Raw genomic sequence first — 26,665 nt, 5'->3', positions numbered from 1 at the left:
CCTTTTAAATGACGGGCAATTTATAATTTAAATGACGTTGACGCAAATATGTGTCACATAAGTTTTGAAGGTGATTAATTAAAATATTATCTAGTATTTTACGAAATGTCCTAAATTTATCGTATTCTTACCATTGATATTTCTCAAATAAGGACTAACTAAAATTTTAGTACAAATGACACTAATAGGGGTAACAAACACAATCGATTTATAAATTGTTGTTACAGACATAGATAGAGCTCTAACTGACATTGGGGAGGGGTGAACAGATATAGACATTAAAAATGTAATGCCCGAAAATTCTTATAATATTTAACAGCTGGGCGTATGTTTCTTAAAATTATAACAGACAAGGCATATTTTTAGAAAATTATAAAGAGCCAAGCAACTACTACTTACCGGGCCGGGCTTTGCAGATTAATTTATGTGTATTATTGGGATATGAGATTTTGAATTCCATATCCCAGATATATTATGAATAAAAAAAAATTAAGGGAATGGCATTGAGCACTAGGACCTCAAAACACTACAATTTGAGCCGAGTATAATTTTGAAAGAATATCCCATTGATCTAAGCAAATTATTTTTCCATATAAACATACTCGGGACTTGAGAATCTTAAATTAAAATATTTTTTAGAGAAAATTTGTTTATTCATTACTAAGGATTTTGTTTAATCCGAAATCATTGCATATTAAAGAAGGTTCCACGTAAATTCGGCTCACGACAATTCGGAAGGGCGGCAATTCACCGCGGCGACAATTCGGCGCGTTTCTATTACAGTTTAAATATATTATAAATTACTTAGTATAAAAAAATAAGGATGATTAAATAGGAGTCATTTTGAATGTTGGTATTATTAATTATTTCTTTATATTTATTACAAAAATCTCAATTTTATTTACTAAATGTGTAATATCGAAAAAAAAATTAACTAATATTTATACCTATTTCTTTAATCAATTTGCCACATTATAAGGTATGATTTGTAACCAATATTATGTAAGCCTGGAAATTTAACGCATAGAAGGAAGTAGGAAAAAAAAAGATTTGACCTCTATCTCTAATCTTATATATTATTTGGGCTACAATCTTAATCAATCGTGTTTAAAAATAGACCCAAAAGGCCCCCCTGATAAGTATTATAATGGTAAATCTTAAATCCTCTTTTCACGCCTAATTTTAAACAATAAAAAAATTATATACCCCCCCCCCCCTTCCTGATAAATAATATGCCCATAATCTCAGCTTACATAACATTGGCTACTAATCAACAGACCTTATGTAGTTAATTGGTCAACCAAAGAAATAGGTATAAATATTGGTTGTTAATTTTTTTATGATATTACACATTTAATTTTTGATTTTTATAGTAGAAAAAATTAGCCTAAGAATAATATTTTTTTAATACCCTCCTGTTAACTAATATGAATCTCGGCTTACATAACATTGGCTTCTAATTAACATACCTTATGTAGTAAATTGGTCAACCAAAGAAATAGGTATAAATATTGGTTGTTAATTTTTTTTGATATTACACATTTAAATTCTGATTTATATAATAGAAAAATTAGCCTAAGCTTAATAATTTTTTTAAAAAGGATTAATAGAATTTAAGGATTTTTAATAAATCTAAAAAATGAGTCAGTCTTAATTTGATTTTTGGATCAGCCTATTTTTAAAAACGGTCGATTTAAATTCTAGCCAAAATAATATGTAAGATTCGAGATAGAGGTCCAAACCTTTCTTTCTTCTATGCCCAAAATCTAGGCTTACTTAACATTGACTACTAATCAACACCTTATGTGGTAAATTGGTCAACCAAAGAAATAGGTATAAATATTGGTTAATTATTTTTGATAGTACACATTTAGTAAATAAAACTGAGATTTTTGTAAAAATAAATATGAAGAAATAATTAATAGGACCAACATTCAAAATAATTTCTATTTAATCATCCTTATTTTTTTATACTAAGTAATATATAATAAATTGCAACTGTAATAGATAAGCGCTGAATTGTCGCCGAGCCGAATTGTAGTGCGCCGTTTTCCGCGCCGAATTTACATGATACCATTAAATAATGAGGTTCTTTGTAGTCATTATGTAATATATAAATTTTTTGAGTTTAAATATCAAGATTAAGATTATACTTAAAAAAAAACTTGAGTTACAATTAAGACTATCATGTTTATAAAGTTAACAAATATAAATAATTTTATAAAAAAAAAATAATGCTTTCCATAATACTGTTGTAGCGTTTAAATTTAAATATTAAAAAAGGTTTTGTAATGCCTAAAATCGAAATAAAACTGCTAACAAGATTCGCCTTAAGTAGGCAAACTAATAGATCACAACCTGTAAAATATTTTTGATTTCGTTTAAATAAATTTAAGCACCAATTACTCTTGTTCATATCTTTTCTAAATAAGAAATGAAAAAGAATTCATAAAAAAATATATTAGATTTTATTTATCAGTACTCTTAAATAAATGATATAAATTTGTAGTACGCAAAGGTTAGAATTCGTGATAAATCAATTAGAAAAGGTATATAAATAGGAGAAGATACAAAAAGATAAAATTAGAGTGCATATACATAAATCGCTAAGAAATGTTAGTATTAAATTTATTAAAATGGAAGGTTTGGTGAAAAATTATAATGACAGAAAGGGAGAATAAATAAAAGAGCTTACAATCGATTTCTTTAAAAAAGAAGGGAGATAGTCTATGCATTAAAAAAAATGAATATTATGCAAATACTGTGATAAATATGATATATGATTTGTAAAAAAATTAATGGAAAATATCTATTCTATGAGACTAAACAAAAAAAAACCTAAACTATAACCAACAACAACAGCAAATAATACGCTAACTCGGGTCACATTCAACACGAACGATGGTAAATACCGTCGAAGTCAACAAATATTATTAAGGCATACTTATGAAATTTTCCGATTTGTCCTTATATTTTTCTTTATATAAATGACTCTATTTAAGCCAAAATTTTGACTAAAAGGTAAGGGGCGTGTCGTATTTTGCATATTATTATATTATCCTTTTTTTTAAAATAAATTTGTAAAAAATAATACTAAATAGTAATACTCAAAAATAATAAGACGACTTGTGTTTTTATGATAAAATTGAAAAATAAAAAGAGAAGAAAGCTTGATTCTTGATTAATTGTTTTTAAGAACTTTTTTAAAATTAACCTATATTAAGAAACTCTACATTGATCTTATTTAATAATATTTGGGAACTTTACAAAAATATTGATATCTTAAAATTTGAATTTGAAAAATTGATTAAAAAAAAGAATGATATAAACATATTTGTGCGTTTAGGATATGAATATTCATATAATTTTAAGTTAACTTTAAATAAGAATGAGAATAATACCGTTTAATGTAAAAGCAAATTAATACTGACTAGTGTAATGAAACAGGCCTATTCAAATCGGATAATGAATTATTCGTAATCATTGTTTTGAACGAATCAAAAAGATTACTATTCGTAATAATCGAATATGAATATTTTATTATTCGTTCTATTACGAATAGCAAATTAACCGAATTGCTATGCGATCATTTTAACGCCGCAATTAAAGCGGTACACGTGGCATAATATAACGGGGGTGTATTTGTGAAATAATATATATTATATTGCTACAAAAATGAGCGAGAAGACTTTTAGCACCTTTTGTATGTTGGACTGGTTTTAGAATATGATATAGTTAGTTATATTAATTAGTATTTTTTTTTTGAAAAAAATAATTTAATTTTATAATAAAATGATGGGAAGTTCGTGCAAATTGTAATCGAAGACGTTTGAAATGTGAAATAACGAATCGCGAATAAATTTTTGTCCCAGGATAGATGATCGACTCATGCCAATATCCTAGCCATGGATGGCAAAACCTCCACGACTACAGAACAGCATGGGATAGCTTCGCCGTCTATGGTCAATATAGAAGGATAACGGTAATTAGAATTCGTTTTCGACGACGAAAATGGTAATCTATAAGCTCGAACCTTTTCGATCACAGCTGAGACGGCGGAAAGGCGAGGCAAGGAAGTATGGATGGGTGGAGAAGAAACTACGGGGGCCATGTAAAAAAATTTGGTAGGGAAGGAGCAGGCATGGCGTATAGCGGTAACGTCGATACAATTGAGCAAGAATTTCAACATCTGGTAAAAAGTTTTGAATGTTGGCAAAAGAAAAATTTAATGAGCCGTAATCACTTATATTAAATACAGTGTAAAACAGTGGTTAGTTATCTAATAATAATTAAGCTGAATTTCTTGTGGATACAAAGTTGCCACATATATATCTATCTGTCTATATAATCTAAAATTTCTATCCATCCACCCCTTGACGTATATTGAGGAAATGTCAATCGAGGTGGGTTATAATTTTTATAAAAATTGTGGAGGGAGGATGGGCCGGTAAAAATTAATTCGAAACAAAAATGGGTGAGGGTGAGCGGACATTTAAAAGATTTCTCGGTGCACAACTTAGTGCTGCTATTTATTTTAGGAGCCAAACCAACCTATCAAAATAATTTGTAAACATGGGCGAGCGAAATTAAAAACACTAAGGAGCGGGTTGCAAACTTTATAAAACAATCAGCTGGCCGAATATCTATTTACCAAATGTTTAGCTTTTTAAAACTAAAAAAAAAATGTCCGTCCCAAAATCCAAAGGTATAATTATTTATATATTTTTTAAGAACTTGAGACTTCGAAACCCCACTTTTGAGCACACACAAATGAGCTAATCCGTCGTTCATTTTAGCCATGGGGGTCACCGAGAAGTCTTGACTTATGTGGGATAAGTTGCATACGTAAAGGGATATTATGTCAACTGGAGTATGGTGGCCACCGGGGAAATGAGAGCGAGCCACGCCATTTACAATATTATTCGCCGTGCTACTCACGTCGCCTATATTTAGGTTAGCGTGGTTCTCTTTAACTGATTCAGGCACCCTTTCCGGTTCAGCAGTGTCGAGTACGTATAAAGGGTTGTCGAAACCTTTCTTTATCATTTCTTTGTACGATTGCGCGACACCCGCTTTGATTACTCGGTTGGTTCGTCCGACCGATTCTTTATCGTGATTATTACGCAAGGACGGATTGGTAACGATACAATCGCAGCATAACCATGATACTAATTTATTTTGGCTCGTGGGCAATTTTTTCTTGTCGTAATTATCAAAGTTTTCGAACTTCGAGGGGTAAACGCTCGGAACGGTGGAAATCTTATCTATGATATTGGTGAGTTGACCAGAAATCTCGTCCCGGTAAACGAAGGAGCCCCTGTAATGCCTAAGGCCTATTATTCAAAGCGTTTTTTTTAATATAAAGTAAAATAGATTCTAGATAATACAATTTGCATAGGCGGTGGATCGCTTGAAATCCCGCCAAAAGATTTTTGGGCTGGGCCGGACAACCCTCGCAAAATATTTTAACGGGACAGGGCTGAAAAATCTTTTCAAGAATTTGACCTCTAATTTGTATTCACAAGTTAAAAAACAAAAATAAGGAGAGCGATTAATGGTAGTGATTTACAAATCCCAGTTCGAGCCCGGGCCGAACGTCTATTTTTAAAAAATAATTTCGGTTCGGGCTGGGTCGAGGTAATATTTTTAAAAATTTCGGGCCGGGTCGACAAATAATTTTTATTTCGGGTCGAGCTTTTCGGGACAAATAAAAAATAGATAAGTTCGGGATCGGACCAGGCAAATATTTAAAAAAAAAATTAGGCCAGGTCGGGCTTGATAAATTAGGCCCGATGCAGATTACTAATTAAATTAATGGTCTATGTATTTAAATAGGTATATATTTTATTAACGTAAATAGTCAAAGCTTGGAACAGGAAATGGAACAAATTTAGGAAACTGGAGCATCTCTCTTAAAGTTTCTATAAAAATTGGGAACCCACTTTTACGGTTCTAACAAGAATATATTCTAATTTATATATATATAATATATAACTTTTCAAGATATTGAGCGCTTCAATTTAGAAGATTTATTCATTTTTTTATGAAACAACCCTTTAACAACATTTTAAAAGTCATTCAAAACCTTATCCATTTTAGTCCAAGTTCCAAACCCTAACTCCTAATATATCCGAAAAACATGTCTAATAAAAAAGTATTATATAAAGTAATATATATAATATACTTTGAATTCTCTTAAAACCGTGGAACATGTATCTCAAACTGCCCATGTACCTATGAATCTGGCTCTCGATATCTATATCTGCTATCAGACCCCAACAAAGTCCCAGAATGGAATAGTAAACCTGGCCGGATTGAGTCGTGATTTTGAACAGATCGAGATTCCTTGGTTCGCCGTGGAGAGCGAAATTAACGCAATCCATGAGAAATGTCTTGGGATGGTATTTGCTAAATTTTTTTAAAAAAAAGATGAATTACTTTAGGTTGATCATCGTCTGTTATACCAAGGACAATCGTATACGGCATTTTAAAATAAATAGACGATTTAGGTGAAGGTAATAATAAATGACAAGAGACGGCTATACAAATAGTCATGTCCGAGATTGTAAAGAGTGAAGAAGAGACCTAGGAAAGGCAGTTTAAAATTTTTTTAAAATCTAGAAAAATCGAGCCGGGGCTTAAAAATCTTTAAAAAAAAACCCTGGTCGGAGTTTAAAAATCCATAAATAAATTGGGAGAATTTGAATTTGCATGGCAAACTTTAAGATATTAAAAAAAAATTATTTTCTTATATGTCTTTCTTGTCAGGGTTCGCAACAGTGTTTCAGAAAAATTCCCCAAATTCAAAAATTTGTTCTTTTTTTCTGATCTTTTGAGGATTTCATAAATCGTTCATGCAAGATTTTTTTTGCTAAAATTTCGCTCAAAATTTCTAATCTTTATTTTTTGAAAGAAAATATCGTCATTTATTTTGGTTTTCAACGATTATTTGCTCAAAATTTTTGATTGGGGGAAAAAAAATCTTTAAATGCTCATTTAAATTTTTCTTTAAAAAAAAACCGTGGTCTGCAGTGAAGTCGACAATGCTCAAGCGAAGAGTTACGCCATTCGCTACGCTAGGTAAATAAACACTATTGTTTAAAAAAAGGTGTCAAAGATAAAATAACTAAGCTATTTCTGAACTAATAATAATTTCGCGGATTTTTTTTTACAAAACGTTTAAAACATAATATTTCAACAAAATAAGGTGATAAAAATGGTTGCCAAGAATTAAATTGAGCAAGCAAATTTATAAGAGTAAATATAATTTTTAAAACTAATTTCTAATTTTCTTTTTTTTTCAAATTTGCGGATAGCTGGACTAGAAAGTTCTAGAACCGGAACCATCTTGAAAATTTGGAATTGAAATCTCGTTGGATTTCAAAATGTCTTGTATGAAGATAGCACGAATGCCATCAAGATCTCCAGAAGAGTCTTTTTTTTAAAAAAGATCTAGCGGCTTTAATTGTCTCGTCAATGTTAATTTCTGGAGCAATATGATAGTTCTGGTTTGAATTGACAAACTATGAGTCACATATAGGGTGTTTTTAAAACAAAACTTTAAGGGTGGACTCGTTGTTAGGAGCTAAGGAGTCTTCAGATGTCATGGCACGAAAGGCTGAGTTTATGTTAAGGCTATTTATTTTATTTGAAACTATTTTGGCCTTACGGGTAGGGAGTGGATTAGATTGGTAAGCGTGGGGTGTAGCGGTTGGAATGATATCTGGATTGAAGAGGGATATTGAAGTTTTAATATGTTAGGATAAGAAGATATTTTTATTGTCGGGTATTTTAAGGGTAATTGGTGAAGCTTAGTAAAATTTTTCCAATTTGAAAGGTTTCACGGATTGTTTACAAGTTAAATGGATTAATTTGTTAAAAGATTCCGTGCACCCTTGAGGTATAAGGGATATGGTGGGATAGTTGGGTAGTGATAAAAATTTATTGATTGTAGGTTAGGTATTTGTTGACTTGGAGGTGAGTCAGTAGCAACAGTTGAGGAAGGAGGGCTTACTAAATTTAATAAACTGAATGGAGGAAAATCTGTAGGTGTTATACTTGGTAGCCCTGAACCTCGGCAGCTAAAGGATGGGGGACCATGAATTTGAAACTTTCTAGCTTTGGTTATATTTGCAGATTTATCGCTTATGGGACATATTTCATGCATTTGAATCACCAAATGTTTCCTTGACAATTTAGTTATAAATTTAACTATGTCATGTTATGTATATGCATCAACATGATATTATTTATAGGAAGACATATTTGCATCATCTCTGGTGATTTAACAAATTTATTTGTGTCTATTCAAACCAAGGAAGGTGAAATGTTTAAAACATAGTTGGCATATTTTTGAAGGTTTAAGATAATGAATGATAGTTTTATAAATTAGAAGAGTTGAGGACAGCATCTTGATAGAAAAATCCAAGGAATAGTGGAAAACGTTATAATGAGAACATCTTAACATAAATATACCTAACCTACATTCATGAGCCAATGAATTTTTATCATTACCCAACTTTCCCACCATGTCCCGCATACCACGGGGTGCTCGTAATTCTTTTGCGAAATCCTTCTACAAATTAATCCACTTAACAGTAAACAATGTTGGAAACCTATCAAATTGGAGAAACCTACTAAGTTATACCAATTTCACCCTTAAAATATTTTATTATCCAAACATATTAAATCATCAATATCCCTATTCAACCAGGATTCCAAACAAACCCCTACACCCCATACCAATCCATCCAATCCACTCTCCATTGCCCGTAGGGCTATAAAATAGTTTCAAACAAAATAAACAGCCTTAATATAAACTCAGCCCTCCAGGCTATGACCTCTGAAAACTCCTTAGCACCAATGAGTCCATCTTAGAAGCCTTGTTTCTAAAACACCCCATATGTGATTCGGAATTTGTCTTCTCAAGCCAAAACGACCATATAACTCCCGAAATCAACACTGATGAGACAATCAAAGCTGTTAGATCTTTCTAAAGAGACTTTTCCGGAGGTCTTGATGGCATTCGTTCTATCTTCTTTCAAGACATTTTAAAACCCAACATTTTATGTAGAGCCCTTTTACAGAACCACAGGTTTAAATATAATTCTTAATGGACCCCTTCCATCACCTATCATTCCTATATTCTTTGGGCTTATAGACCTCAAAAAAGAACGGAGGTATTCGCCCAATCGTTGCTGCGTTCTTCCGGAGGACTGTCTCTAAGATCATTGCTTCACGAATAAAGGAATGAGAGAACGGGGGCTATTGCGATATATGCTTAGGTCCAGATAAAAGCCTGATTTCAATTTAAGAAAATACTTCTTTTTTTTCAAAGAAAGTAATTAGTGATTATTTCGTAAATACAATTACTCCGATGTCGGTCATTCATTGTGTATATATATATTTAAAATTATTCTTAGTTTTTAAAATTAATATTTTTTGGGAGGGATTAATTAGATATAAAAAAAATAATTAAATAATATCCCAACAATAACAGATTAATATTTTATGATTGACTTCTATCTTATTCTGAACTCAGAAATTGAACGGGGAAAACTGTGCAATCTAAATCTAGATTGTGACTATTAGAGGCCGTCTTAGCTCATTTTTTAATCGCAGATTTTTCCTTTTAACGTCGAGGATTTAAAAAATATCACCTGATTCAAAAAAAAATGAAACGTCAACGTCAAAAGTCGAACTAAAATGCCAGATAGGACGGTCTCTCATATGCAATCCAAAATGAATAAAAAAAAATAAGGAAGAACATAATTCCCAAGATTAAAATAGGACTAGATAACAATTATACAACATCGTCATTATTTTTGTCATTTATAATGACATCGGTCGCGATATTTGTGTCCACAATGGCGCCCGGACTAGTCCGTGATGAGGGGAATAATGATCTTCCATATTATATTTTTTATATATATTTTTTTAAAACCCATATTGATGGCACAGGGATGTGTGGAGAGCATTGCCAGTGCCAGCTGGTATGACACCGATGGGAATCTTTATCGCTTCCTCCCAGTCATTCCGCGCCATCAAACCATTTATTACCTGTGACGCGAATATTACAAAAGCATAATTTATACGATGCTCGAATTAAATCAATATAGAAAAACTTTAATTTTTATTATTATTATTTTTAGAAAACATTTGAGCAAAAATCTAGCTAGGTCCACATAAGACCGGTCCGTTAATTCAATGTTTGCACAAATGAAGTAATATGCAATGACGTATATATACACTAATTAAATTGGCGATTCATTAATTAAAAGTGTACGTTATAAGGAGTGTTGTTAAACGGCTCGTTTTGCGCCGATTTTTAAAAAGGGCTAACTCAATATTTTAGGCAGAAAAATATTGCCTAAGCTTAGAGATTTCGCTAATAGATGTCCAAACCATTGTTCCTTCTACAAACAAAATCTTCAGGCTTGCGTAATATTATTCTAGATGAAACATTGAGTTGCCGTTTAACAACACTAGTAGTAAGGAGTCTACTAATTGTCTGATCGATCATGATAATATTGTCATTAAATCGACATAAAAATCATAAAATGGGGCTAAAGCCGGTTCCTATGTATGTACACTTTTAAATGCACGAATCGCTAATCTAGTAGTATATACTAGAGATCTGCAAAGTTGGGCCCGGCCAGTACCCGACCCGAACGGACTTTGGGGCCGGGCCTAATTTTATTTAAAATAATCGGGTTCGGACCGATCTGAATTTAACAATTTTAATAGAATTTGTTATGCAAAATGAAAATATTTTATTTTATTTATTGAAAACGACATATAACATGTCTTTTATTTTGAGTAATTATAAAAATTAATATTTAAATAAATTCGAAAAATTAGGCCCGATGCAGATCACTAGTATATACACGTCATTGCATACTACTTACTTATAAATGCACTAATAATTATTTTATAAATTATCGCTTCGAATAATATCTTGGCGCCCATTTTAGAATTCGTAAAAATAATATATCATAAATTTTATAAATTCATCGCCTCAAAATCATTGGCGAATGTTTCTTGCAATTTTAACCAATCAAAGTGTAGAACTTAGAAATTACAACTTTTTTTTAAAAAAAAAACTAGAACCCTGGGAACAGGTTTTTAAGATCGAAAGACAAAATTATGACCGCTAAACGGCTTAATCTAATGTTGGCAGATAAAATAACTAGTCAAACTTTTTCTAAAATCGTTAAGAAAATTTTTATAACTGTGGGGTACTCTGCCCCGGTCTTAGTTGACCTTTTATATCTGCGACCATATACCGAGCCATCAAAAAAAATATATATTACAACTTCCGCAGTGTGTGAAGGGTGAATTGGTAATGCCAAGATCATAAATTTACAATTTTTATTTATCAATTTAGATGCCATATGTGCCCTAAATTGCGGTATTCTGACTGTTTGTTATATAAAGCTTAGGGGTATCTCATACCCGTTTAATTTTTTGATAAAATTTTTGCCGCTCTTCGTAAGCCCTTTACAGTAAGGCATAAATAGATCAAATTGTTATGGCTTAATATATTCAAATTTTTTTTTTAAACTTAAATAAATTATGTATTCCACGATAATGATTTAAGAAACTAATATTTAAAAAATAAAAAGAAATATTAGAAAAATTCAAGTGGTCCAAACCGGGCATTAAACCCCGGTTCATTGTTAACGTACATGCGAATTAGAAAGGAATATATATATTGTTTTTAAAAATATTATATCACTGTTCTCTAATAAAAAATTATATTTGAGCCGTGCAAACAATTAGTATATTTTCACGATCCTCTTCTATCAAATTATATCTTTAAGGAGGAAGAATAATTTTTATAACTGGGAAGATCTCTATAAGTGCTAACATTGGGTAGCTAGACCGTTAAAAAGAAATCTATAAGAATATCTTAAAATAATTGCTGATTCATTGGTCAAAACTGATTATTAAATCTTATAAAAAGAGTTAAAATGTCAAAGGGTTCAAACAGGTTCACATGATGCAGTTTTAGAGGTTCGGGTTAAAGTGACAAATTTTTAACGGCCTAAGTTAGGTTTAAGTTCAGTAAATAATAATGGCTAAGACCGGTTTAATTGTTCTTATTGAATCCCCGAAAAAAACTAAACGAATAAGTTATTGATAAAAAAATGGATAATTTTTTAAAAAAACTTACTTTAATTTTTTTGATCTTAGAAATTACATAATAATATTATTTATTATTCAAAAATAAAGCATTCATTTGGCAGTTCACTTGGCATTAGCATCTGCCAAACTAGTTAAATATTATTTAATATTTACTCTGTAAGTAAACGAGAGGTTTTTTTTAATATAAACACAAATTTATCATTTTTGAATCATAGCCAAATAACGTGATATGATTATATTTCTCATTAAATAAATTAAAAATACACTTAAATTATAGCTATTTAATTTATTATCAATATACTTCAGGGATGTAAATAAAAACATTATTTCGTGTAAAATGTTAAAAAATTTTCATTACTATTACAATCCTTTTTGGAAAATTTTATCTACCAATATTTTCTTCACAGCAAGAAATGGTTATGGGCAACTGGAGTCATTTAAGAGTTGAGACTAGAGATGGGGGTGGGCCGTGCCGCGACCCATCGTATCACTGTGGGTCACGTCGTGAGTATTTTTCCCGGACGTAATCGGGTGTGAACATAAATTTCCCGTAAATCACGGAAATTTTGAATTTTAAAATTGTGTTTTTATTTAATGAATATAAATTTGCAATTTCATTCTAATTTAATTTAGTTTCTTTTTTTTAAAAAAAAAGAAAAAATCTTCCGCATTTAATAAACACCCGGTTGGTGTGTTTTTTCAAAATTTTACAAACTAGGCCAAGAATGTTGATGTAACATATGGACAACAAAATATAAGAGATATACTAGTGACCCGAAAAAACTCTCATGAATACTATAGCTCCAAAAATATAGGATAAAATTAAAATTAAAAGCATGATCAATAATAATCACGTGTCCATAATCGCCGAATTTTGGATGGATGACTATAAAAGTCGAATTCTTTTAACCATTATTACAGGATATATTATCGATAAAGATTTTTAATTTTAAAAACATAAAACAGGTCAATATTAAAAGTATCAGAGTTGTTAAAGGATCTAGATACAGATACCACATTTTTATATCCAAAATTTAGATATAAAAATGTGGTATCTGTATCTAGATAGATTTTTGATTAAAATATCGGTATCTAGATATTATTTTAGACGATGTATCTGTATCTAGATCCATTTTAAAAGTATCTTTTAACAACTCTGAAAAGTATAGTCAATTAAATTTTAGAAAAAATACACAGAGGTAGAAAATAATTTAAGTGACTGATAACGGAGAAAATCATATAAGTGCACCCAAATATGACATTAAATAATGTTATGCACTGTATTTTTGACAATTGTTTACCTGACCTTAAGTTTAAATGGTGTAAAAAAAAAATTATACAATATTTCAAACAGCACTCTTAAACAAGATGTAACTCTGTATACCTCATGATACAGTACAGAGTTTCTTAAAATCCTATTCTGAAATATAGGTGTGCTTAACAAGAAAGAACTAAATAGATTAGCCACAATTGATATCAACATCATACACAAGTTAGACAAATTTTTATCAATATTTTAAGAATGCTCGGGTGATCTGACGACAGATTCTCATACCATAATAAATGAAGTTTATCTATGGAATTAAAAATTTGTAGAATTTTGTCAACCTTCTGAAGGTGATACAATAATAATCAAAACTTAAAAAACAGGACAATATTTCTTTTAGATTTAATACTACAAAAGTTAGGCATAATTCTAGATCCAAATTTCAAGCGCCTAAGTTTTTAATAGAGAAGAAAAGGAAGATATATATAAAACAATCTTAAAAACGCTAAATTATAAAATTAGATGATATGCATAAGTGAATTCCAGCTATCATTAACTTTCCTATATTCATCATACACTCATAAAAACTGTATATTCTGAATGAAACATTTAGAGAATTTCTAGATGATTCTGATTAAGCATCAACAGGTGAACTTAAAAGATAGCTCATAAGACAAATAACAATGACAATATTTTGTAGTTTTGGAAGCAGGAAAATTCATTTTCTTTTTTGAGAAAATTAGCGAGTAAAATTTTGTCAGTCATGTGAAAGTTATTTTCTGTAGCCAATCACTTATTAAAAAAAAAGTGTACACATTTGAAATAAAAATACATGAACATTATAAATTGTATTATTATTATGGAATTAGAGAAATATACAAAATAAATTCAAAAAAGTGTAAAATTATAGAAATAAAATTTTGAAAAATTAAAAAACACCATGAATTTTTGGGTGTGAATCAAAATATTGCCTTTCATGAGTGGACAGGTTGGGTAAAAAATTTCTTAGTGGTAGGTGAATTTTTTTTATTGCCACAGTGAGTGGGTGGGCCACGAATAAGAAATTAGGCCTGCACCCACCTCTAGTTGAGCAGTTTTGTAAATTTTGCTTTAGAGTCCCCAAGCCATAGGGGTATATATCAAGGGATGTAGTTAAGCAGCTCATTTAAGCCAATTTTTAAAAACGAATAAGTCAATATATCCAGAAAAAATTATGCAAGACTTATGGATATCTATTAATAAAATCTTGAGGCATATGAATTATTTTTTCTAGTTAAAATATTAAGTTCACATTAAAAATTGGCTAAAATTAAACTGTTTATAAGCCTGCGAATTATAATATTTTAAATATTTTATCATCTAAATCAACTGTACAAAATTGTGATTTTAAGTTAGCCAGGTAATTTCATTATATTTTTAAATGAGCCCAATAACATTATAATTTTCTAAAACAAATCATGAAACTATATAAATCTTTAGGTTAAAATTTATAAACAAACTATTGATTTGATTTTTTTAAAGAAAAACTGTATTTGACTGAATATTAGTAGTAAAATATTTCCTGTTGTAATCAAATTCAAAAGCATATCATTTATAAATATGTATAAATTACTTCATGAATTAGTCCATCCCCTGATATTGTAATAATTCCATGCCATTCATTTATATTCAAATTTTGAACTAACTCCCTGGCATGGTTACTTTTTTCTTAGGATTATAGATAAAATACAATAATTTATACAAGATAATACCTGTTATTACTGTTGAATGTAATATATCACTTTTTAATAATTCAGGGAGCAGATAATTTTTATAAATTTTAAGACCTCTCTTTCGTCCACCATGTGGATTTATTAAGATTAAATATTTTTTAACTACCATCTATTACCTATAACTATAGATCTAGCCATAGTTTAATTTTGTGAGCTAATGTTTTAATAAAATATAGGTTTTGAAAATTTAGATGATACGTGAGTTATGTCATAATATAGATTATGGGAATTTATGTGATAGTTTAGGTCGCATAAGCCTTCTATAGCTGAAGGTTAAAAAGACCAATCATATGATGGAAAAAATTAGATTTAAATTTGAAAAGCTAATCAGAATGTATTGAAGGCTTGGCAAAATAGGATGATTGACATTCTGTCAATGATTACATTCAAATCTTGTACATTGATAGTATGTCAATTTAGTAAAAATATCTGCTTCATTTAAAAAGCTATTAATTATTAGCACAACATTAAAACAATCGAAAATATTTTAAACAATAGACCCGTGAAATTTATTATAAATTTTTATCAGTAAAGAACATAGCTGTAACGTAATCTTGTAAATCGGTATTAACAAAAATTCTAATGATTGAAATTGCATATTATAGCATGTAGATTACAAAATGTGAAACCATGCCTTAATTTACTCTCCCACTACATTTTCGAAAAATTTTTCAAAAATTTTGAATAGTTTTTATAATTCCATTTAAAAAATATCTTTTCAGAGGTTCATTCCAAAATTCTATCAATGGTGGGTATTAGTGATAATCATCGATTAGGAACATGTACTAACTAACATCATCCCTATCATACGTAGTATTTGTACTTGAAACTAGAAATTATATAATGATGCTGTCTTCATAACTCTAAAATATTGAGGAATTATAATTCTATGTCTTAAATACATAATGTTTTGCTCCTACTTAAAATGAAATATAATATAAAGACAATTATTTTATAGAAAATAAGTCCGATAAAATTTATTATTATTATATTAAATGAATATAATGATAATTTAATTAAGAGAAAAGAGATTCGACTTCAAGAAAATGTAGTTCAACAAATATAATGTTCCTACCCTAATTCCTTAAAATTAAGTAACATAAATATATTAATCATTAAGTTCATTAGTTAAGCCTGATCATCACTGGCAAAAGTAATATCTTGATTGCGCCAATATTTTTGTCTGATGAGTAATTAATCAGTTTTTCAATTCACTCTTAAACCGAGTTTAAAGCTAAACAAAAACTAACGGTACTCATTAGACGGACTTTATCGAATTTTGAATTTCCATTCAAAATTCAATTATATCATAGTGAATAAAAGACATTCCCCAATTTCAAAATATTTTTGAATTTTATGATTTTACGAGTTTTATATATATTTTCCTTATAAAAAAAATTATGGAGACTATGCCCCTCCTTTTTGTAGGCCTTCGTTGGATTGGAAAGGAAGCTAATTCAGAGACTTAAAAAATAACATATTTTTAAATAGTTAAAATATAAAAAAAATTAAAGTGATAAATTTTTTTCAAATATCTGGGCATAATTTAGGTTATTTTCTTCGTGAAGCCCTCATCAGGCTAAAAATGTGCCTTGAGGTAATGAATAAAATATAATTGCATATCTTTTTATAATTGCAACATTTATCATTTTCATTAAAAAATTCTACCCATTTTTCTTCTGCTTTCATTTTTTTCACCGTTTTGAGATATGTTGACTTAGATATTTAACAACATTATTAATATTAGAAATAAAACAATTACAGAATTACAAGTTTCATAAATCTTAATAAGGCTTAATCAAGATAAGGCTAAGCTCGCCACCCTCTCTTATCATTTTTACTTTTTATCATAAATAATATCCTTAGATAACAAAATGTAATAGTATTGTTAAACGGCTAGTTTTGAGCCGATTTTTCAAAACGGCTAACTCAATATTTTAGCCAGAAAAATATTGATATTTAAACCTATTCCTTCTATGAGCAATTTCTTCAGGCTTGCGTAATATTTTTCTGGGTGAAATATTGAGTTAGCCGTTTATAAAAAGCGACTTAAAACAAGTCGTTTGATAACAGTAGTCATAACCCTCCCTCTAGGAAAGAATGGAGATGCTGTGGCCTCGTGGACAAATGTTTTCTAGTAGCCTCATTTTATGAGGCCTTCACCTCCACCAATTTGAGTGACTTCGGTTCGAATTTACTCTGCCGGTCTGGACCCCTTTAATGGCTTGTTCATACTATACATGTTTTTATTATTTATATTTTTTGTCAAAAATGTCTAAAAAAATGGGTTATCCACAATATACCACATTTTTATTAAAAAAAGACTCGTACGAAATGATTAACACATGTTTCTTTTTGCATATATAAAGCAATGACATGTCATTGATATAAAGTCATACTAATTGAACACATTTAAACATACTTATCGCAATTGCGCAGAAAATAAAATATATATTACAATTACACATATTAAATAATATTAATTGGGAATTTAAAATTACAACTTATTGCACTGTAAAACGCACATGCATTACATTATATGCACCGAATATAAAACTCATTGTTTGCTTCTAAAATCATAAATTTTCCAATATAGTTTTCTAAATAAATAGAATTTAAATATTGAATTTAACAAATATTCTTTAGGCTAATAAATATCGCATTAACTCCCAACTTTGTCCCAAGTCCCAAATAATCACATATTCAAACTATTTGTATCAACAATTCTTTTCTTTACGGGCATCAAATTAATCGTGTCACATATTTGACTTCAGCCTATTTCCATAATTTTAAATTTGCTAGATAAAATTAGTTCATTGTCCCTATGACAAATTATATCATCATATTTGTAAATACGGGTAAATATAGACAATTGAGTAGCAATTTGATCATGAATATATTTTCTGTGAAGCTATCTTCAAAGCAAGAAATATCTTAGATATTCATTTTATCAAAATTTTTCGGATCACTATGCAACCCTCATTCCCACCCCTCCCTGTTAGACCTATTCGAGTTTTCAGAATTTCATTTTGTTACCAATTGTTATCTAGCAGCTTTAAATCAGGAATTTTTTTTAAATATAATTTTTTGTTTTTATATTCATTTGTGTTAAAACATATTGAAAAGGGGGGAAAGTCTTGCCCTGAGAATTGTTATGGTATCACTATTAGTCAGTATTGGGGGGAATTAACCAGTAGAATGGATATTAGTCTGTGTAGAATATTGACTCTGAATGCAGTAGTTAAAAAGAATATTTGAATGAATTATATAATATGTCTTTTATTATGTTATCAAAACTAAAAATATCATATGTCTTTTTATTTAGATATAAAACTTCAAACTTTTTAATCTTTTCGCGATATTTATATATAATTCTATATTTAATTCCCAGCCTCCATTAAAACTTTTTGTTAAAAGTTATAAATTGATTCAGTAAATACAAGTAATAATAAAAAGAAAAAGTGTTATAATAATATAATACGTAAATTGATTAAGTAAGCACAATTTGTTACTAATCTGCAACAAAATATAATCATTCTCCTACATTGGAAGACCAGAAACTCAAACAAGTAAATAAATCAATTTTAAAAAATTCTTTATAAATATAAAATCTTGTAATTATATAATAACTTTTTGTTAAAAGTTATAAATTGATTCAGTAAATACAAGTAATAATAAAAAGAAAAAGTGTTATAATAATATAATACGTAAATTGATTAAGTAAGCACAATTTGTTACTAATCTGCAACAAAATATAATCATTCTCCTACATTGGAAGACCAGAAACTCAAACAAGTAAATAAATCAATTTTAAAAAATTCTTTATAAATATAAAATCTTGTAATTATATAACATTAATATAGCTTCTATTGATTGTAAAATAAAGATTATCAAGTATTTTTAGATTTACTTTGAGCCACCTAACGATGAGAATGTAAGGAGTGATTGTAGAAATGAAGGTGAAGGTTACAGTATTAAATAATTTTCATGGTGTGAGAAGTTAGAATATCAGGTAGCTACGGAAATTGTATACTAATGAAATTTTGTGAAATCATCAAAAACAAATAAAACTAATACAATTATAAACTGGTGATCACGTGACTTATTTCCTTAAATTCTCTCTTTCTTCGATAAACAATTACAAATTTATCTTATCCAATAGTATATTTTGAATTTTTTTTTAATCACCTTTGCAAAATATTTTTATTTTATGAAATACGGAAAGAAGACAGAGTGAATGTCAAAATCTTCAAAGGAATTAGAATTACTATTATACCAGATAGTTATATCGATATGCATTATGTAAAAATAATGATAATTGGGGAGGCATATAAATAATTTAAAATGAATCTTGCATGAATTATATCATATTAGATAATATAATTTACATTTTAGGTTTTTTCTCGGGGTTCCGATGAACAAACAACAATTGCATATCTTATATGATATATTTGGGCACTCTAAGTTCCAACAATATGAATATAGTTAAGTTCTTTAATCATTTTCTGACACCTGTGTATAACAAGCCATATCCCATAACACAAAACAAACCATATTTCATAACAAGATGATCCAAATTTATTCATCAAAATAAACAACAATCTAATATCTATTCGGAAAATATAATATAATAAATCATAATTATCCAATTCTTCATCTCCCAAAGGTCCACAGCTGACATCTTCTACCATTAATCCAATATCTCCCAATCTCCAACTAGGGGCTTTTTCCTAACAATGAAACACGCCGTGATAATCATCTCCTCTTCTTCCCCCAAGGAAAACTTCATTCCCCTGTCAGAAAATAACTGACATTTTATGTATTATATTAAATTTCTTTCTTCTTTTCTCAACAATTACAACACTGTGTATGGAGGAAATTAATATTTTAAAAATTTTCTAAGCATTTATAAATTTTATAAAAATTTATAATATTTTTATCTGGTATCGGTTTCATCGGAAGGAATTTTTGTCCGGGGTTATTTGGTCCATGTCGTGTGTTTTATTCGGGTCTTTATGCCAAGGACACTTCTGACATTCAAATTTCATTTGAAACTATTTAAAGATCCAAAATAAATACATTTTTTAAAAGTTTGGAGTCGTAAAATAATAAAAAAAATCTCATGTAATAGATCTGATAAGAAAAGCATTTTTTTAAAGATCTGATCCAAAATAAAAGGTCTTTGGAGTTAAAAGGGTACAATATTTCTAGAAAATTGGAAAATTTATGAATATTAAAGAACAATAATATATTTCGGTTGTTATTCCCTTCAAATATTAATTTTGAGTTAAAATAAAAGATTTTTGCCGTCTATCATGGTCCTATTCCGAAAAATAGGTCTCTCCCACATGGCTCAATATTTTAATTATTTTCTGTCTCTATTTAGATTCCGAATTGCTTGCGCTATGTCAAATTTGTAATTAAAATAAACATATAATACAAGCCATTCTTTTAATGATAAATGAAGCAGAGACCTTATGGACCGAACCGGCTAGCTAAAGCCTATAAACCGCCCATAGGCTGGGCATGGGCATAATATTATATTTTTAGCTGGTCTGGACCTGGGCCTGTGGTTCAAAAATAAAAATTTTTTAAATTTAGCTTATTTAAAACAGTTGCTAGCTTTAAAAAAAAATATTATAAAATTTTCTCTTTTAAATAATTTATAAATTTTTGGTTATTACTACAAAAAATGATTGCCCAAATACACTGAAATTTTTTTTATTTTAATTATATACATTAAATTCAATTTTTGGATGTATTGGGGCCGAGCTTGGAAAGGTTATTTGATTTATTATTTGCTCGAGAACCTTTTTTTAATATTAAATATAGGTCGGGCCTGATCAAAAAATTAAAAGTAAAAAAAATCACTAAAGAGCAAAATTTCCAAATATTCATTTATCTCCATGGACCTATTAAGTATTCCTAATTTATGTATACAAGATGATAATTTCGATATTAATTACTGAATTAAACTGCTCGCCCTAAAAATTTATAACTTGGGAGTAGAAATATACAATATTTGCAGATTCAGAGCAATTAGTAACGAAAAAAGAAGGGATTTTTAATTTATCAAATATTTGATAATTATTTCAATGTTATAATTGAACTAACTTGTTCTCAAGTTTAACGACTCGAGTTCCGAATTAAAAAAAATTTACTATAAAAATAAAATTATCAAACTTATATTAATATTCTATAAAAAAAACGTTATTTATTTATAATAAATGATTCCGATTTGTGAGGTTTTCGACGCTTTCACTGTAATTTTACCCTCATACCATTGAAGAGAAACTTGTGATATATCATTTATAGCAATATCGCACGTATAAGATGGGTAAAACGCAATATCAGGCACCCAAATTAGGCTCCTACTCTTATGAGACACTTTATACGCACAGATGCAATTATCATTTTCCATCAGTTTAATCGTGGTGAATCCGTTAGTTCTAACGCTAAAATAAGATGATAGCATGAATCCAACGATAAATAATTGTGGACACAATTCAAGAGCCTGTAGAGAATTATTAGAATCCGGTGTAGTTATTATGCTATAATAAGATTTAGGGGTTGGGCGCGGTATTTTATCATATAAATCTAGTGAGGCAAATCTTTTCAATACTAAATCGGTTATCTCGGATTCACACAATATATTCCTCTTCTTAATAATATTTATGATGTCTGTCACGGTAAAACTTTCTAAGTAGGACATTGGCTCGAATCTATTCTTCTTAATTACGCTCATTATATTCTCGTTGGTGCCTAAAATTCCTTCTTTTTCGCATTCTTTTTTCCCCCATTTTAGAAGAAATTCGAAAATCAACGCCTTGGGCTCCAAATTATTCGTGTTTATGTAGCTAACGAAATCGTAAATTAATTCAAACGGAGCATTCATAAACATTTCGGAAGCGAGAACAGACCTGGTAATGCCTTGCATGTCCTAATAGTAAATTAGTTTAAAAAAAAAAATAAATTACCTTACGACAATCCGCTTTGCTAATTTCTGGGTGTAGCGCAGTCGACAAATATAGAACGAGCGGAAAATTATTCTTAAACCTTTTCCCATATTGACAATTAATTTTTTCCGCACATTTATCGACTAATTCTTTCAGCAAGAATTTCTTGGCCCCATTTAAGAGTTCCACGAAAATATTGGCTTCGACGTTTTCGAGGGAAGCATCATCTAAGTATATAAAACTTTAAAAAAGCGAGTAATATGGGCAAAAATATTTTTAAAAATTTATCGAACCTCAATATTATGGGGAAGGTTTCAGCACTTAAATCCAATATTTCTAAGCATTTACCCTCGTAGGGATTGTTCCCATAGAAGAAGGTGTAGAAATATTCGTTTTTGAGAGCAAGTACGAGTTTATGCCCGTAGAATTTCTTATCATCTACCTTTTAATTAATTATTTTTTAATATATTTTGTTTCACTAACGCATAATAATACCTAGACTGGCGATGCATTCATTAAGAGTGTACATCGATGAAAACAGCTGGGAACGCCATTATGATTATCCATATCCATTATTAAAATTTTTGAACGAGATGCCAATTTATTCCTATGCCTGACGCAAACTTTATTAAAGAAATAGCTTGATCATAGAGAGATAATAAGGAAACAAGTTATCAATTTACGTGTAGTTTTGAACATGAGAATAATTACTATATGGGTCACCACAATGGCGAGTTCAGCTGATTTACATGACGCTTATAAATGCATCGTCAGTCTAGGTATTAATATATATCATTTGATTTTATTTATTTAGTGTATATATATAATATTTAAGATGAATCATTTTTCCAAGACGTAGAGGAAATGTCTATTCTCCGCTTTTAGAAACCGTACAATATGTTATTGATGGTTTGGTAGTTCAAAGGAATAAATAAGCGACTTAATCGTAAATATAATTTTAAGCTAATTACACGCCCTTCTCCCGTTCCTTATTTTCAGAAAATAAATACGATATGTTAATATCATAAAAATTAATTTTTTTTTAAAGCCCATTTTAAAAGAAATTTTCAAAATGCATGCCTAAAATTTAAAATAAAAGTTATCTAAAAGTCTGCAAACATCATTGATGTATTGTTGTCTGTTGTTAATTAGCTAAGAACAACGGCCCTTGAGCGGGAAGCACTCAACTATTGGATAAAATTTGCATGGGTATCCAAGGATCTGAAGCAATTAGTGTTGTTAAATGGTTCGATTAGGATTAATTTTTTCATAAAGGGCCTGATTAAAATTTTAGACAAGATAATATTATGTAAGCAGGATGATTTTGCTCATTTTGGCTAAATCACGATATTTTGGCTAAAATATAAATCAGCTGTTTTTAAAAAAATCGGCCCAAATTAGATCGTATATAACCCACACTAGAAGCAATTTCTTCAAGTAAAAAAATATTGCCACTCTCATGATGGTGGTTACTTTTATCGAAAATAATTTTTTAATTTTTACAAAAATAATTTTTTTTTTCGCGTTTTAATTTTAATTTTACCTCATAAAAACCTAGAAGAAAAAAAATCTCGTCACATTATTATTTATCAAATTATTTTTTAAATATAAATTCATTGCCAAATTTAAGGACAAGGGATCCAGATAGATTAAAAGGAATTCCGATACTTTTCTCGGTTATGCGGTTACATGCATATATTCATTATTTTTTAAATCTATTTTCATTCTTAATCCTCCCCTTCCTTTCAATTTCAAACAATGCCAGAAATGTTAACCAAGATAAATTGTATAAATGTTTAAGTTTAATAAATCATTGCGAATCATCACATAATAGAAGAGACGATAAATGGAAGGACCATTTTAAGAAAATAAATACACGAAAGTTCTTAATTTCAAAGAGATAAATAAAAAATTATGAAGTCGAGGTATTCAAAAATATTTAGGCAGATTTGGAGTGACACAAAGATATATTTTATTTTCATTAAATATTTGTCTACTAAATCTGCGAAATCAGGACTCGGGCCTATTTTTGAAAAATTTTAAAATTCGGGCCGTGAGCTTAAATTCTTAAATATGTAATTATAAAAAACTATAAAAATTTGTTTTATGCAGGCTCAGACTCATTTTCCTTATTCCGAATCTTGGCATCTCGATCATTTTCATTCTTCCACCAAATTGACTACATTTACGTTCATTTTCTCCTTTCACATTACAATATTATGATGAAGTGCGTTGGCGCTAGTAGGTATTTTATAGTGTTGTTAAACGGCTAGTTTTGAGCGGATTTTTAAAAACGGCAACTCAATATTTCATCCAGAAAAATAGTACACAAGCCTCAAGATTTCTAGACATATATTATCGAAATCTCGAAGTTAAGGCAATATTTTTCTCCTAGAATATTTAGTTAGCCGTTTTAAAAAATCAGCTCAAAATGACCCTTTTAAAACAACACTAGTATTTCAATCGTATTAAATTTAGGCTGCATTCAAAGTGGAGATGAATTTTTACATCCGTTCCGCCAAAAGTCAATCTCATTAAAAAATGATATATATTGATTTTCATTTTTAGCTCAAAAAATTTGCCGGATGAAAAAGTCAAAATGTTTTGACCTCAAAATTTGCCAGATCCGTTTTAAGACGGAAGGTATGGGAACGGACGCACTATGAACATATATATCATTTTTAATGAGATTGACTTTGACGGAAACGGATGTAAAAAATGGATCTGTCTCCACTTTGAATGCAGCCTTAGCACCAATCGGTAGTTATTATTAAAAAAATGATAATTAAAGTTTTCAATGTTTAAAAAAATTAAATTATTTAATTTTGAAAATTTTTTTTTACCTTGAAAGTGATGTCAGATAAATGAGGATTGTTGAACAGGCAACTACCTATATCCCTATTTTCTTTAGCTATTATCATAATAATTATTACATTTAGATATTAAAATATTTAAAGATAATGTCAACAAAACAATAACGATTATATATAATGTTAAAATGACTTGCACTTTTTATATCAAGGAAAAAGACGTTTATACAATAAATAAGTTTGTCTAAAATTCTTATGGGTATTATTTTTGTTACTTTAATTATTATTCTTTTCAAAATATTATGCTATATTTCAAAATTAACATTTGAGCATTTTGTTACATAAAATTAAATTTTTTCCTTCTCATTATTTACTTTTTTCTTGATAAGAATAAGAACACAACGAAAAAACAAAATAAATTAATCATATTTTATTTAATATATAGTTTTATTTATATAATAGATATAATTTTTTAAAAAAAACATGAAATATCGCAAATAGACCAAAATAATCTGTGATGAAATAAATAATTAAAATGTATATGGTAGGTCTAAGTATAGAACTACTAGAAATTGAATATCCATGAATAAATATGTGTTAAAATTTTTTTATTAGATTCTTAATACACCGATATAAAATATAATCCAGTTAGTGGCTAACTTTTGCGATCTTAAGTGATTATTAGTAAAAAGAAAGAAAATTTTAACCCAAAATTAGCAAAAAGTAAGAAAATTTTAAGATGTTTTTCCAGATTTCATTGACTACAAATTTATTTTAACAATCGGGCAAAAAGTGTTGCGGACAAATATTGTTTAAAATCATAAATTACTTGACATAAAATATTTTAAAATTGATTGGTCTGAGTTATATACAAAAAAAGGAGATGTTATCGTTTATCGAATGTAAGCTGTGATTGACGTAGGGTTGTTAAACAAGCTCGAATCGGGTCGATTTTTTATAAAATGACCCCACTAAGATTTTAGTCAAATGTAATATGTAAGGCTGGAAACTTTGCTAATAGATGGTAGAAGAAAGTAGTGTTGTTAAACGGCTCGTTTTGATAAAACGACTAACTCAATATTTTAGCCAGAAATATTGTCTGAACCTCCAGATTTCGATAATATATGTCTAAATCTTTGTTCCTTCTATAAGCAAAATCTTCAGGCTTGCGTAATATTTTTCTGGATGAAATATTGAGTTAGCCGTTTTTAAAAATCGGCTCAAAATGAGCCATTTAACAACACTAGTAGAAAGGTTTGGACTTCTGATTGCAAAATCTAGATCTGATATTTGTTTTAATATTTTATTTGTAGTCAGCTACTTTAAATATAAATTCCTAATTTTATCTAGAACAAGAATTAATGTCCTTGACATTATCGGAGAACTTCTTTCCTTGGATTTTGATTTATCTGGAAGTTTCAGGTTACACCCAATAAAAATTTCTAACTCCCATAGAAATGTTTTATACGAGACGGCCTCGTCTGTTTTATTTAAAGTATAGTGAGGTTCAATACTAGTAAGTAGTGGTGATAAATTGAATCATATTTAGCAGGTTATGAGCCTATCCTAAAAGAAAACTACCCTTTTACCCACGATGTTAAACTTAAAAGAGATTTAGCGAATTTGTTTTAATGTTAGAATTGAGTCAATTTTAATAAAACCACATATAAAAAATAATCTAATTAACAAAAATTTTTCATGTGTTTAAATAGG

At 29.1% G+C, this 26,665-nt stretch overlaps 1 protein-coding gene across 1 annotated transcript; it reads right to left on the bottom strand.

Moving 5' to 3' along the window:
* Positions 1-3,380: 3,380 nt before the first annotated feature.
* LOC135922811 (sphingosine kinase 2-like) lies at positions 3,381-15,538 on the bottom strand. Its single transcript, XM_065457291.1, has 7 exons — positions 15,385-15,538; positions 15,166-15,340; positions 15,027-15,121; positions 9,944-10,059; positions 6,185-6,408; positions 4,735-5,333; positions 3,381-4,189 (listed from the first exon to the last, which is right to left on the bottom strand). The coding sequence occupies exons 2-7, from the start codon at positions 15,293-15,295 to the stop codon at positions 3,887-3,889; spliced, it is 1,467 nt and encodes a 488-aa protein (XP_065313363.1). The 5' UTR covers positions 15,296-15,340; positions 15,385-15,538; the 3' UTR covers positions 3,381-3,886.
* Positions 15,539-26,665: the final 11,127 nt, after the last annotated feature.

Source organism: Gordionus sp. m RMFG-2023, chromosome 1 (genome assembly GCF_954871325.1).
Source record: "Gordionus sp. m RMFG-2023 chromosome 1, tfGorSpeb1-WG-v2, whole genome shotgun sequence".
NCBI lineage: Eukaryota > Metazoa > Nematomorpha > Gordioida > Chordodea > Parachordodidae > Gordionus > Gordionus sp. m RMFG-2023.
The sequence above is the reverse complement of the archived record's forward strand: the minus strand, read 5'-3'. Positions and strand labels throughout refer to the sequence as shown.

Bases quoted from the DNA above. Each gene is read 5' to 3' on its own strand.
- LOC135922811 (XM_065457291.1), bottom strand. From the start codon at position 15,295: ATGGTAGTTAAAAAATATTTAATCTTAATAAATCCACATGGTGGACGA. The intron at 6,409-9,943 runs GTTTTAAAAAAA...AAAAAAATTTAG, and splicing joins TCCCTGTGCCATCAATATGG to CAAATACCATCCCAAGACAT. The intron at 4,190-4,734 runs GTTCTTAAAAAA...ACTTTTTACCAG, and splicing joins GTGGGGTTTCGAAGTCTCAA to ATGTTGAAATTCTTGCTCAA.